The 13,648-nt window shown below is 58.1% G+C and overlaps 1 protein-coding gene across 12 annotated transcripts; it reads left to right on the plus strand.

Annotated features, from left to right (window-relative positions):
- The first annotated feature begins 204 nt into the window (after nt 1–204).
- Adgre5 (adhesion G protein-coupled receptor E5) lies at nt 205–13,562 on the plus strand. 12 transcript variants are annotated; one of them, XM_087201447.1, is made up of 22 exons: nt 267–535; nt 3,066–3,116; nt 3,262–3,375; nt 4,152–4,307; nt 6,044–6,160; nt 6,472–6,561; nt 7,090–7,221; nt 7,717–7,863; nt 8,328–8,474; nt 8,563–8,612; nt 8,722–8,799; nt 9,809–9,986; nt 10,068–10,175; nt 10,333–10,556; nt 11,202–11,375; nt 11,573–11,764; nt 12,024–12,250; nt 12,330–12,396; nt 12,465–12,556; nt 12,627–12,804; nt 12,883–12,978; nt 13,054–13,562. In XM_087201447.1, the coding sequence occupies exons 1-22, from the start codon at nt 511–513 to the stop codon at nt 13,081–13,083; spliced, it is 2,673 nt and encodes an 890-aa protein (XP_087057573.1). In that variant the 5' UTR covers nt 267–510; the 3' UTR covers nt 13,084–13,562. The 12 variants fall into 12 exon arrangements, with proteins under 12 accessions (XP_012923825.1, XP_087057573.1, XP_087057572.1 ...); XM_087201446.1 differs by having other exon boundaries at nt 380–535; nt 12,702–12,804; XM_087201445.1 differs by having other exon boundaries at nt 380–535; nt 8,566–8,612.
- Nucleotides 13,563–13,648: the final 86 nt, after the last annotated feature.

Consider the following 13,648-nt stretch of genomic DNA (forward strand, 5'->3'; position numbering starts at 1 on the left):
TTGAACCCAGGATCGTTGCAACTAGGTTACATCCCCAGCTCTTTTTTTTTTTTTGAGACAAGGTCTAGCAAGGTCCAACTTTGGGTCCTCCTGCCTCAGCCTCCCAGAGTGCTGGGCTCACAGGCATGCGCTGCCACGCCCTCCCCGCCAGTCCCCATTCACGGAGGACAAAAGCCAGGAAGGTCCTGGGGAAAATCCCTCCCTCCTCCGTCCCATTTTCCAGCCTGCGCGTGCACAAAGCCACGCCGAGTCAGGAGGCTCTCCCGCGCTGGTCCCGCGAGCCACTGGCGGCTGCAGGGCGCCCCCAGGCCTGTGGAGCAGGTCTGCGTGTGGGCGTGGGCACTGCCTGCGGGCTCCGAGAGCTCCCGCCCCCGGGATTCCGGGGAGGGTTGGCGCCTCCCCCTTCCTAAAGCCAGTCTGGGTGCAGCTGCGCCAGGAGCCTTTGCGCGTCCCGCCCGCTGCGTCCCGGTCCCAGCGTCCTGTTCCCCGCGTCCCCGGCCGGCTGGCGCCATGGGAGCCCCGCACCAACTGCTCGGTAGGAACCGCGCCCTGCGGAGGGCGGGAGTGGGGGCCACGTGGCCAAGGCAGAGAACCTGCACCCCAGCGGGAGGCGGGGGGGAGTTCCCAGCTTTGTGCGGAGCCCAAGTGGAGGTTGCACCCCTAGAGGGGAAGTTGAAGCACGGGGGAAAAAAAGAGGGCGAGCTAGGTGTGGAGGCGCACGCCTATCATCCCAGCATTCGGGAGGCTGAGGCAGGAGGATCAAAGTTTGAGCCCAGCCTGGGCAACTTAACCAGACCCTGTCTCAAACAAAAATTAAAAGAAAGAAAAGGCCCAAATGGAGTGTTAAAGACTGCACTACAGCGGCTCCTAATGCAAAGCTCAGGCGGGGACTGGTGCTTGGGGCACCCCCACAATGTCCCCGCTGTCTCTGTGGCTGGGACAGTCCTCATGGATCCCGTTCCTGAGCCTGAGGACCAGGCTGGGACTGGGCTGTGGCTGGCGGGATCTCAGCTGGGCTGAACCTGACTGCTGTCACTTCCCCTCCTTGCCACACCCAGGGTTCCCCTAACAGTTGTGGGGCACCGTTGCCTGAGAGACAGGCAACACAGTGGAGAAATGACATGGGGACAGACTCGCTGGGCCAGGGCCAGGCTGCCACAGAAGGTGGCAGCACAGTGCCCCGGGCTCAGGAGTGGGGACAGGAACACCGTGGGGCACAGTTGCTGGGTCACAGCTGCCTGGGCCTGGTTGGCTGTGTCACAGGGCCAAGTGACAGAGCCTGGGGCGCTGTTGTCCTCAGCTGTGAAACGGAGCAGGCGCTGGGTGTGGTGGCAATGGTGTGCTCCCGAACTCCCAACTACTGGGGAGGCTGAGGCAGGACCAGGGCAAGTTTCAGCCCAGTTTGGGGCCACTTGTGGAGGGTCTGAGGGTGTGGCTCAGTGGCAGGGCACCCCATTACCAAAAAATCAAAATAGAAAGGAGCAAGGCAGGCCTCCGTGTTACAGGATCATTTTATACAAAGGGCTCCTGGTTCACAGGCAGTATTGAGCCCTCAGCAGTTCATTCTTGTGATGGTAGTGAATTCCCTCCGGTCCAGTGCTAGGCATCTGTGGTTCTTAGCAGAAGGCACCCCCAGCCTCCCCAGTGTCCCCAGGCAGGGACCTTCCTGCTCGCCTGAGAATGAGAAGCAGATGGCCGAAGAACGGATGGCCAGCAGCTCTGCTCTGGCTCCCATTTGGCTGAATTCCGAGTCCCCAGATGGGGATGCCCTGGCCTGGTGGCTTCAGGGTGGGAGGGGCACCCTGAGGCGAATATCGGGGTGCCAGGGAGCCCTCCCAGGCTGGGCGGGACTTACCCCTGAAATCCACCTTCTCCAGGCCCCTCCTTCTACGCCATTTGTCCTGATCCTCCAGGCCTCAGTTTCCCCATAAACACAGCCCCCGCCTCCCAGGTACTTTGGAGCCTGAAAAGAATTGTGTGGGGCTTTGGGGAGGGTGATGAATCCAGCCCGAGAAGGTCGCTGTGTGGTGTCCCTGGAAAAGGAAGTGTGTCCTGGCTGGGGGGACCTGGCCGGGCCCTGCGGCCAGAGAGGAGGAAGAAGGCAAGGCTGTGGGCACTAGGAAGGCCGTGGGGTGGAGCTCCGGCCTCAGTGTACCCTACTGGGAGGGTAAGGCTGGGGGACTCCACCGTCCCCTGGGCTAGGGGACCAAGTTTAGACACAGGTGAGTGAGTGCTGGAGGACCCCCATCGGAGCCCCCAGCCCCCTAAGCTGCACCCATAGTACTGGACCCAGGATCCATGTGTCCCTCGGAACTTAGTCACCTCCCCTTGACCCAGGAAGTGACTCACCCATACCCTGGGGCCCTGGCCCTCCACCCGTACTACGCTCCTGGACTTCCGGGTTTATTGGGGTCCTCGAGGTCCTGCCCCATGTTGGCAGGGACAAGACATCCTACAGCCCTGGCAGGGGTAGCAGCAGGGGCCTCAGCCCGAGCCTGTGGTGCCCACAGCATCTTCCTGTGTGGGGAGCTGGGCCAGATGGCGCTGCTGGGTCCCTTGGAGCCCTGGGGCTCTCAGTGGTGGAGGCAGAGGTGCAAGGTCTCCAAGGGTGGGGCAGGGCGGGGACAGAACCCCTGAGAGCTCTCGGGTTTGGGAGCTGGGACAGCACCCAGCTCCCAGAGGCTGTTGGTCTTGTTTTTGTTCTGTGGTGCTGGGAACTGAACCCAAGGCCTCACACTGGGCCCCCTCCCACCCCCTTTTTATTTTTATTTTGAGATGATCTTGCTAAGTTGCCCAGGCTGGGCTTAAACCTAGGATCCTCCTGCTTCAGGCTCCAGCACACAGGCCAGGAGAGCAGGCAGCTGAGCCACGACCACCTCCCCCAGGGCTCAGGCCTTCCCACCCTGGGCCACCTCAGGCCCCCCTGGAGGTGACAGGGGACAGAGCCCCAGTCAGAGCTGCTAGCCGTCCCTGAGCCTGGGAGGGGCAGGTGCCAGCCCTCACACCCATCTACCCTGAGCCTCCTTTCCTGCTCAGCCCTGCTGACCCTGCCCTGTCACTTACAGCACTGTGTGTCCTGCTGAGTCTATCAGGAGCCGGAGCCCAGGACAGCAAGAGTGAGTTGGGTGTGGCCCACAGCGGAGCCTGGAGGGACCTGGCCCCTCCCCGCCCCCTGGCCCAGTGATGGAGGAGGTTGCAGGGGAGGGGCCGGTGCTCCACTCTGATCGTGCTCCCTTCTGATTGTGGACTCTTCCCTCACAGACTGTGCCTTGTGGTGCCCTCCAACTTCCAAATGTTTGAACAGCTCCGCCTGTCGCTGCAACCCGGGATTTGGACCAGCTGAGATCATCACCAGGCCCTTGGAGAGCTGTGATGGTAGAAGCTTGGGGACAGTGGTGGCGGGGGTGGGGGGTGGGGGGGTATCATCTGGTCCCAGCAGGGGAACACAGGGAGAATTGGGAGGCACAGCCCTTGACCTCATGACTGTCTCTGTAGCAGAGAGCTGTTAATGGTGATGCACGCCTGTCATCCTAGGACCCTGAGATACTGAGGCAGGAGGATTGCAAGTTTGAGCCCTGCCTAGGCAAACTTAGTGACTTAGCAAAATTTTGTCTCAAAATACAGAAATTTAAAAGGGGTGGGGGCCGGGGATTTAGCTCAGTGGTTCCACTGCCTGCCTTGCAAGCTCAAGAACCCAAGTTAGATCCCCGGTTCCAAAAAATTAAAAAATAAAAGGGGTGGGGGGTGGGGGGTGGGGTAGCTCAGTACTCCTTGAGTTGCATCCTCAGTATCACAAATAGAAGAGGAAAGAGGAGGAAGAAGAGATGGAAAAGTAAGAAGTAGGAAGGAAAAAAAAAAGTAGGAAGGTGGCTTCCTGGAGAGAGAAGCACTCAACCCCCATGAATCTGTGCCTCGAGTTGTCTTTAGGACTGGGGAGGGGGATGGTGAGCTTTTTGCCTGTCCCTCACCTTGTCACGGTGCCCAGTGTCCAAATCTGGGTGTCAGCCAGGGGCCCGAGATGAACAGAGCAGACTGCATGAGCTTTAGGAATGGCTTGCTCCAGCTGCAGCATGGCTTCTCAAATGATTCAAACTCAACATCGGGCCCTATGCAGGGGATGGGAGCTGACTATTTGTCCTTCTGTGTTCCAGACATCAACGAGTGTGCCCTTTCCACAAAAATGACCTGTGGAGAATTTGCAGACTGCAAGAACACAGTGGGGAGCTACGTATGTGTGTGCAGCGAGGGTTACGTGCTCCCTTCTGGGAGAAAAACTTTCAGCAACGCAAAGGAGAACGAGTGTCAGAGTAAGGACCTCCCAACATCCCATTCCCCCCCTTCCTGAGGTTCGGGGACCCCAGAGCTGGCCCTGCAGCAGCCAAGGGCAGGGCCCTGGTGACAGGGCTGAGGTGGGACAGGTGTGCATGCACCTTAACCTGCACAGACTGGCAGGGGAGTACAGAGCCAAGGGCCCTGTCCCACCTGCTCTCTGCCTGCTGTGCAAGTGACATCCACGGCTCACTCAGAAACCTTGTCAAGTGACATCTGGTGATGATACTGTGATTTTGTGTAAAGGAGAGGAAAAGAAGGAAAAAGGAGTCCCTCTTTGTTTGTTTTTTTAATACTGGGGATTGAACCCATGGTCTGGGACTGAGCTGTACCTCCAGCCCTTTTTAAAATCTTGAGACAGGGTCTTGCTAAGTCATTAAGTTTCCAAGGCTGGGCTCCAACTTGGGATCCTCCTACCTCAGCCTCCTTAGTGCTGGGGTTACAGGTGTGCCACCATGCCTGGCAACAGTAGCTTTGTTTTTGTTCATTGTGTGACCATGGGCCGTTACTTGCCTTCTCTGTGCCTTGGGTTACCCATCTATAGAAAGAGGAATGGTGGCTCCTACCTCATAGAATTGCTGAGAAGGTAAATAAGATCCGAAGGTGTTTAACCGCTCATGGTCCATGGAGAATCCTCTGTTACGGACAGCCTGAGAACTTCATGTATTTACTCTTGTGGAGCTGGAGCTGGAGCCCAGGGCCTTGGGCATGCTGGCAAGGGCTCGCTGCAGTGGACTTCTTTTGTTTTTGTTGTTTGTTTTGTGGACTGCTTGACTCTTTGGATCTGACTTCTAGACAGGCACCCTCGGGGCGAGATCAGTGGGGCTGCAGAGCTACATGCCATTGTCAGGCCCAGGGGGAGCCTGGCCCTGCCTGTCACAGGCTTGGTTCCTCGGGGCTGGTGGCAGGGGTGGGTGTGGAAGCTGGAACTCCCCAGAGAGGGGTTAATGCAGAGTCTGGAGATCAGGGAAGGGAGGCTGAGGCTGAGCTGAGGTCCAAGAAGAGCTCCAGCCCATGTCCTAGGCCTGTCCCTCCCGCCACGTACACGTGCAGACAGCAGAGGATGGCAGAAGAGGGGACCTGCAGCATGGGGGCACTCCATCCACTCTGCACTCCTGGTGAATCAAGAAAGGGGCCCTCCTTTCCACAAGGAAATGAAGATAGCATGGGGTGAAGAGTGGTTTCAGCCCCCATGGACCAATAACCTTGTGCAGTGAATAAGCTGTATAACCGTCCATGGAGACCATGGATGCTCAGCATGGCCTGTGAGGATGTGGGGCCTCAGGACAGGATGGTGAGGTTGTTGATGCTGCTGTTATAAACAAGCCCAGGCAGATGGGCAGGCGGCGGCAGCTGGACACAGAATTGCATGGGCAGGGGCAAGGTGACCCAGATCCCATGAGCACCACAGTATGTGACACAGAGCAGTCTGCTAGACTACAGCAGGACCTATCACCTGAGGCCCCAACTCATCACTGAAGGACGCATCTGCCTATGTCAGCCCCACGATGGCTGGGACTTTATTCTCTGGGTGTCATGTGGCCCTCCGAATACCTGGTCCCCTGTGTGGTCCCCAAGACCCAGAAGCCTCTACTTCTGGGAGATCAGAACATGCCATCTATTTGCATAAACTGAAAGGGGTAGTGCCCAGGATGCTCTGCAAAGCTCTCACATGCACATTTCAGCCAACTTGGCACCTTCCTCCCATTCTCAGCGATATCCCAGATGACGCCTGCCACTTCGGTTTCAGCCATGCCTAGAAACCTCCCTGACCTCCCGGCCACCATGGACCCAGGGACTCAGTCTGCACCCTTGGGAGGAAGGACAGAGGGTAGGCAAGCAGTCCCTGCACCATCCTGCCCAGGTCCCCACCCTGAAGCTCTAGTCATCAGTCCTGCTTTGGGCACAGGAGGAAGCTGGGCCAGGGTGGGCAGGGTGGCACCAAGGCCTCAAACAGCCTGAGTTGGGTGGAGGACAATGCTGGAGTCTGGATCACAGTGACAAGGCAGCTTGGAGGGGACAGAGACTGAAGCCAGATCCCAGTCTGCATCCTGGTGGAAGGGGACATAGGGATGACAGAACAGCCTGTTGCCTACCCCATCGGCACCTGCTCCTTGTCCTTGCTTCCTGGACGTGGGACAGGGCTGGAATGCAGATTGTGGTCAACACCCGCCTCCGTGGGGATCATGGAGAGGACCTGGCTGGATCCTGCAGCCTGCCGCCCACATCGTGGTACTCACTCTCTGTCCGTGCAGTTGAGCGCCCCCCCCTCGGGCGGGGGCTTGAGTTCTGTGGAATTGGTGGGGCTAACAATGCTGTCCTCTGAGGTCACTACAATTCCCAGGAGCTCGAGGGCATGGGACAGCAGCCCTGGTGGAATGAGGGCCACAGGCCACTGCTTCAAGCCAGTTTGGGCGTCTCCCCTGCTCTCCGGTCTTGGGAGGCCCAGCTGGGCTCTGCTCTGAATCCTTAGGCTGGGACACAAGTGATGGTGATGACACTACCCCTGCTGGGAGCTGCCTGGGGAAGCAGAGGGCTCTGGAGCTGGTGGCTGGGAAGGCCTCAGCTGCTTCCGGCCACATCTGGACAACAGAATCTGGGCCACCAGAGTCTGACTGTGGGATGCCTCTGAAAATTAGAAAAGGCACCACAGCCCAGGGAGGAAATGGTGGAAACCTCCATGTGCTTCAGTGCCAGGAAGCCTGGCCAACTCCCAGCCCAGAAGCTGCCCACAGCTGCAGCATCCTCCTCTCCTTCCAGATGTGAGCCAGCGGATGCAGGACCGAAAAGTCTGCCAGGGCCATAGCTACTTTGTCGACGACAATGGCAACTACATCTGTATCTGTCCACCAGGGTTTAAGTTCAGCCCAGAGGGCCCAAGGCGATGCACAGGTAGAGGTCCAGGGAAGACGCATTAGGCTGAACAGAGCTGGGCAGGTGCCCAGGCAGAGCCTGAGCTGAGGAGGGTGGAGATTGGCAGTTCCCACAGTGCTTCTCAGAAGAGGGAGGGGACTCGGGGCCCGAGGGGGCCCTTGTAGAGTCTCCCAGACATCGCCCCTTATTTGTCACATACGACTGGAGGTAAGTGCCACTTCCAGTGCTGAGAAGGGCAGCCTCTGCCATGGCCATGGAAGGAGCCAGAAGTCCAGCTGCCACAATTCAGTTTCCCTCCTAGTTTCACTTCTTCAAAACTGAAGATATGCCCTACTGTGCCCCTCATACAGGGAGGCCAGGGTGCTCTAAAGGTGATGCTGAAGGTCACCAAGTGGTGGCCCATGCAAGAAAGAGCCTTGGTTTGGGGCAATGACAAGATGGGCAGGGGGTGCTGAGTTGGGGGGAGGTGTGAGCCAGTCTGGGTCAGGTCTGATCCCCTGGCTTTGTCCCCAGATATGAACGAATGCACCCCTGAACAGAACCCATGCCACAACTCCACCCACTGCATCAACAGTGTTGGCAGCTATATGTGCAAGTGCCGGCGCGGCTGGAAGCCGGTTCCTGGATCCCCCAACGGCCCCAACAGCACTGTCTGTGAAGGTCCAGAGCTCAGATGCCACAAACCGAGTCCCAAGACCCAAAGTCCAAATACCTGATTGCTCATTTACTCAAGCAGAACCAGTGCTGGAGGTGCCCTGTATGCCAGGCACTTAGTCTTCTGATGAGGCTGGATGAGAAAAGACCCCAGGGTCCCAGAAAGGGGCTGGAGAATTGATGGGGAGGCTCTTGGGGGACCCCAGGCGGCACCTAATTCCCAACTGGGAGGAAAGTCTTTCAGGGTTTTCACAACCTGCACACCTGCACAGGGCCAGCCTTCGGCATGCATCTCCTCTCCATACTTCTCTTGACCCAGTGCCCGCCCCTCCAAGGGTGTGTGGTCACCGGGTGGCAGCATCTCCAGCCAAGGCCATGCACTACTGTCTGGAAGAAGGGGTGGGAATGTGGAGGAGACAGAATCTTGATTGGGTTGGGACAGGGCCTGATCCCCTTGTTTGTGTCCCCAGAAGTGGATGAGTGCAGCTCTGGGCAGCATCAGTGCCACAACTCCACCGTCTGTGTCAACACCCAGGGGTCGTACAGGTGCCGCTGCCGCCAGGGTTGGAAGCCAATTCCTGGTTACTCCAATGGCCCAAAGAACACTTCTTGCAAAGGTACTTGGCCTGACCTGGCCCTAGCTAGAATCCCTGCCACCTGACCTTCACAGAACTCTAAGCTTCATGAGCCCTGTCCTGTCCCCAGCAGAAATCCTCTTCCCTGCCTGGACCCCACCCCCTGGGATCCACAGCAAGGTAAGCAGCCCAGCCTGAGGGTGGAAATCCCTCCTCATGTGTACCTGCCCTTCTGCCCTGCACTCCCCCAACCCTCAAGGTTGTCTGACGCCCCTGTCCCCTCCCATAGAGTCTCTTCCGCTTCTTTGACAAAGTCCAGAGTCTGAGTCAAGACTTCAAGCCCCAAGTGGCCAAGCAGACCATTAAGGTAAGGGCAGAACCCGGTGGGCAGCCAGGACAGCACAAGGGAGACTGGGGGAGGCTCTGTGTGGGCGGAGACAGCTCTCAACTGAGGTGGGCCTTCCAGTCTGACACATGTGCAAGACATACAGACACATATATGCCCGTTAAACACACACACACACACACACACACACACACACAGAGGGTAATCAAGGCAGTAGACCGCAGCAGTTAAGAACCAGAATTGGGGTCTGGTGTGATATCTACCCTTGTAATCTCAGCTAATAGAGAGGCTGAGACAGGAGAATCTCAGATTCTAGCCCAGCCTGGGCTACTTAACTCAGGGAGACCCTGTCTCAAAATAAAAAGGGGGTAGAGATGTAGCTCAGTGCAAAAGCCCTGTATTCAATGCCTAGTAATGGGAAGGAGAAACAAAACTAGATTTGGGCCATGGAGTTCAAATCTCAGTGCCACTTCTTGCTGTGTGAGTTCAGGCAAAAGACTTCCCCTCTCTGGACCCATTTCCTCATCTGTAACGCAGCAGGAAAATCAAATTGTGCCTCACTGATAATCAATGTGAAGATTTTGTTTTTGTTTTTTGAGACAAGATCATGCTATGTAGCCCAGGCTGGCCTTGAACTATGTAGCCGCAGCTGGCCTCAAACTTGAACTCCTCCTGCCTCAGCCTCCTGACCACTGGGGCTCATAGGCATGCGCCAGTGTCCCCGGCTCAAACTAAGTGTTTGTTCTCTGATGCGTATTACCCCTCAGAGAAGGTCCAGCCTCCTTCCAAGAGCCCTGTGGCCAGACCGGTGGCCAGACCAGCTCAGTGACTCCTGCACAGCTCAGTTAGACCCAGTCTGGCTGCTGTTGTGACCTGCGTGCCCCAGGCACATGCTCGTTGTCCTTTGTGGCCTGGCTACTGCATGGCACTGATGATCCCCAGGACTGGGTCCCCGGTGGGGCCGGTCAAGGGCTGGGTCCTTCTGCCTGTGGTTCCCTAACCTGACATCTCTGCCACTCCTCACCCCCAGAAACTCCTTGAGGCCATGGATGGGCTGCTGGAAGTTCCTGGGGACATAAAGAACCTGTCCCGGGAAGACCAGCACCTAGTGGCCACCTGGCTGCTCTCAGACCTCGAGCACACCCTGAGGTCCCTGGCCCAGGCCCTCCCTGAGGGCAGCTTCACCTACGCATCCCCCTCCAGCACAGGTGAGGCTCTGTCCACCCCGCTCAGCCCGGCCCCAGTCTGTACCCCAGACTGTATCCCCAGTCACTGCCACCTTCCCTCAGAGCTGTCCCTGATGGTCACGGAGAACGGCCAAGGAAATGTCACCTTGGGCCAGAGCCACGCGAGGATGCTGCTGGACTGGGCTGTGGCAACAGGAGCAGAGGACTCAGGTGAGGGCTGGGAAGGAGGTGGAGAGGGACAGGGTTGGACCTGGGAGAAACTGAGCCATCGTGGGAGGGACGGGGCCAGAACCGGGACGCCTTGGGTGGGAGTGTGGGGTGCAGAGTGCCAGGGCACGAGGTGCAGTGGCAGCGTGTCCATCCCCAGACCCCACTGTGGTGGGGATCCTGTCCAGCCAGCATATGGAGGAGCTGCTGGCCAACGCTTCCCTGGCCCTGGAGCCCGAAAAGCTAGCACAGCTGACAGAGGCCCACGAGAGACCTGTCCGCAGGGTGCAGGGCACACTCCTCTCAGCTGTCAACTCCGTCTTTCTGAGCAACACCGACACGGACAAGCTGGCCTCCCCTGTCACCTTTGCTTTCTCCCACCGTGTGAGTCCCCAGGAGGGAAGGGAAGGGCCCTGCTGCCCATTTCACGCATAAACCAGTCTGCACTGCTGTGTTCCTCTGCCTGGAACCTCTTCCCCTGTGTCGTATAATCCTTTATATGTTTTTAGTATTTGTTCAAATACCACCTTCTCATTCACCCTTTCCCAACTTCTCATTGAAAATTACATCCTGAGCAGGGTATGGTGGCACATACCTGTAATCCCAACACGTGGGAGGCTGAGGTGGGATTTCAGGTTTGAGCCCAGCCTAGGCAACTCTACAAGACCCTGTCTTAAAATTGTAAAAGGGGTAGGTGTGCAGCTCTTTGGTGGAGCACTTGCCTAGTATGCACAAGCCAATCCTCAGCACTGCACAACAAAAACAACTTACAACCTGGAACCACAGCCTCCTCCTGTATTGTTTTTCCCATGGCATTCACTGCCTTCCAGCACAGTATCCAGTTTATTGTCAGGTTTATGATCTGTGCCCATCACTGTCATGGCCCCACAGGCTGGATCTGTGTCTGCCCTTTTCACTGAGCTGTCCCTAAGCCTGGTGCACGTAGGACATTCAGTAAACGACACTGTGTAAGAAGAAGCAGCTCAGGGGTGCTCCAGGCCAGACTTTGAAGACTCAGTATCCCAACAGCTGGAGGAGCCTGGGACAGAGCTGATCTGCGCCTTCTGGAAGAGTGACAACAGCAGGAATGGACACTGGGCCACCACAGGCTGCCGGAAGCTGGGGAGCGGGAAGAACAGCACCACCTGCCAGTGCGACCACCTGAGCAGCTTTGCTGTCCTCATGGCCCACTACCAGGTGGAGGTGAGCACTGGGGCCTCCGGGAACCACCTGGACAGCACTGCAGCCTCGGCCTGCCCACCACGCCAGTACCTTTCCCCCAAGGCTCCCTGGGCTGGCAGCCAGGTGGGGAGGCCAGTGAGGTGCACCTTGGAGCAGGGGACAAAGGACGGGGGCAGGAGGCCCAGGCCTCCATAGAACCCGCCCACCTAATGCCCTAGGACTGGAAGCTGTCCCTGATCACCAAAGTGGGGCTGTCGCTGTCACTCGTCTGCCTGATGCTGTGCATCCTAACCTTTGTGCTAGTGCGGCCCATCCAGAGCTCGCGCACCACAGTGCATCTGCATCTCTGCATCTGCCTTTTTCTGGGCTCTGCCATCTTCCTGATGGGCATTGAGAATGTAGGCGGCCAGGTAGGCCCCGCCCCTCCTCACTCCCACCTGACCAACAGCCAGCCCGGAGTGGGCAGCCCTGCCCTTTCACACCTGGCGAGGTCCACACCCCATCCTACTCCCACTCTCCACGCTTGAGGGCGCAAGGCCACACCCAACCCTGCCCACTTCGGCATGTAGGTGTGCGGAGGCTGGCCCCACCCTCCCGGTACTGCTGCAAGGGATTGGCTGGGCTGCATGTGCCCCGCCCCTGACAGCTCCACCCCCACCGCCCCCACAGGTAGGGCTGCGCTGCCGCCTAGTGGCGGGGTTGCTGCACTACTTCTTTTTGGCTGCATTCTGCTGGATGAGCCTGGAGGGCGTGGAGCTCTACTTCCTGGTGGTGCGCGTGTTCCAGGGTCAGGGCCTGGCCACGCGCTGGCAGTGCCTGATCGGTTACACCGTACCCCTGATCATCGTGGCCATCTCAGCAGCGGCCAACAGCAGTGGCTATGGCCACACCACCCAGTGAGTGGAACGTCAGGGAGGGTGGGACGGTGCAGCTGGGGAATCTCTCAATTCACTCACTGACCACCCCCTCTCCCAGCTGCTGGCTGGACCGGAAGCAGGGCTTCCTCTGGAGCTTCCTGGCACCGTTGGCCTTCGTCATCTTGGTAGGTGCCCCTACGCCCACTCCCCTCACTGGCATCTCTGCCCTCCACTAACCCGTGTGTACCCACAGTGCAACGTCGTCATCTTCGTGGTCACTGTATGGAAGCTCACACAGAAGTTTTCCGAGATCAATCCGGACATGAAGAAATTGCGGAAAGCAAGGTGAGGAGGGTGGCCTGAGGCTGGGGTCTCCTCTGCGCCTGCCTTACTGCAACTGCCTCCACCCCCGCAGGATGGTCACCATCACAGCTGTGGCGCAGCTCTTTGTGCTGGGCTGCACCTGGGGCTTTGGCCTGTTTCTCTTCAGCCCAGAGAGCTGGCACAGCACAGTGCTGGCCTACGTGTTCACGGTGCTCAACTGCCTTCAGGGCGCCTTCCTCTACCTGTTGCACTGTCTGCTCAACAAGAAGGTGAGGTGCAGGGACCATGGGGCTGTGTGGGGGTATGCGTGTGTCCCCTGACATAGTCTGGCCTGGTCCTGGCTGCAGGTGCGAGAGGAGTACTGGAAGTGGGCCTGTACAGTCACTGGGAACAAGTACTCAGAATTTGCCTCCTCCACTGGCGGAAGCAGCCAGCAGACTCGGGTAAGGGCTGAGCCTGGGACACAGGGGTGCTAGGGACCACCAGGCAGCTTGGGCCTCATGGCTGCTCTCCCCTAGTTCCTCAGGCCATCAGAGTCCGGGATGTGAAGGCCAGGCTTCCAGCCAGCAGCTTGTGCGTGCTGCTGCCAACATCCTATCCTGTCTCGCCGCTGCTGTCCTGCACCTCGGGCTGCATGCAATGCTCAAGGCACAGCAGCTATACTGTGCTCAACTTGAGAACACGCAGGAGTAACCAGTGGACCTGCTCCTGACTGCCTCTGTCATACCCCAGCTGTGTCCTAGTATGGCAGACCAGGCCAGGGACAGGCTTGGCCCTGCCTTGACCTGCCCCTTTGCCCTCAACCAGCTGCCAGACCAGAAAGGCCAGGGGTCTGGGCTCAAATTCCCTAAGCTAGGACTCATGTCAGGGCCAGAGTGCTGGCCATGCTGAGGCTCACGGTACAGAGGCCACTGCCCACAGCAGGGCGCATAGGCCTCATGTTTTGAAGGTTGTTGTTGTGTTATATTTTATTTTGTTTATCTGTAAACCTTTCAGTGTTGACACTTAAATAAATTTCACACTGATACATGAGGTGGCGCTGCTCACTGGTGGAGGGGCTCTGTGGCCTGGCCTGTGGCACCCACGAACACTGGTAGGGGACCAACTGAAAGA

Source organism: Heterocephalus glaber, unplaced genomic scaffold (assembly GCF_053883595.1).
Source record: "Heterocephalus glaber isolate CG9 unplaced genomic scaffold, H.glaber_assembly_v1.0 deba00001760, whole genome shotgun sequence".
NCBI classification, from domain to species: Eukaryota; Metazoa; Chordata; class Mammalia; order Rodentia; family Bathyergidae; genus Heterocephalus; species Heterocephalus glaber.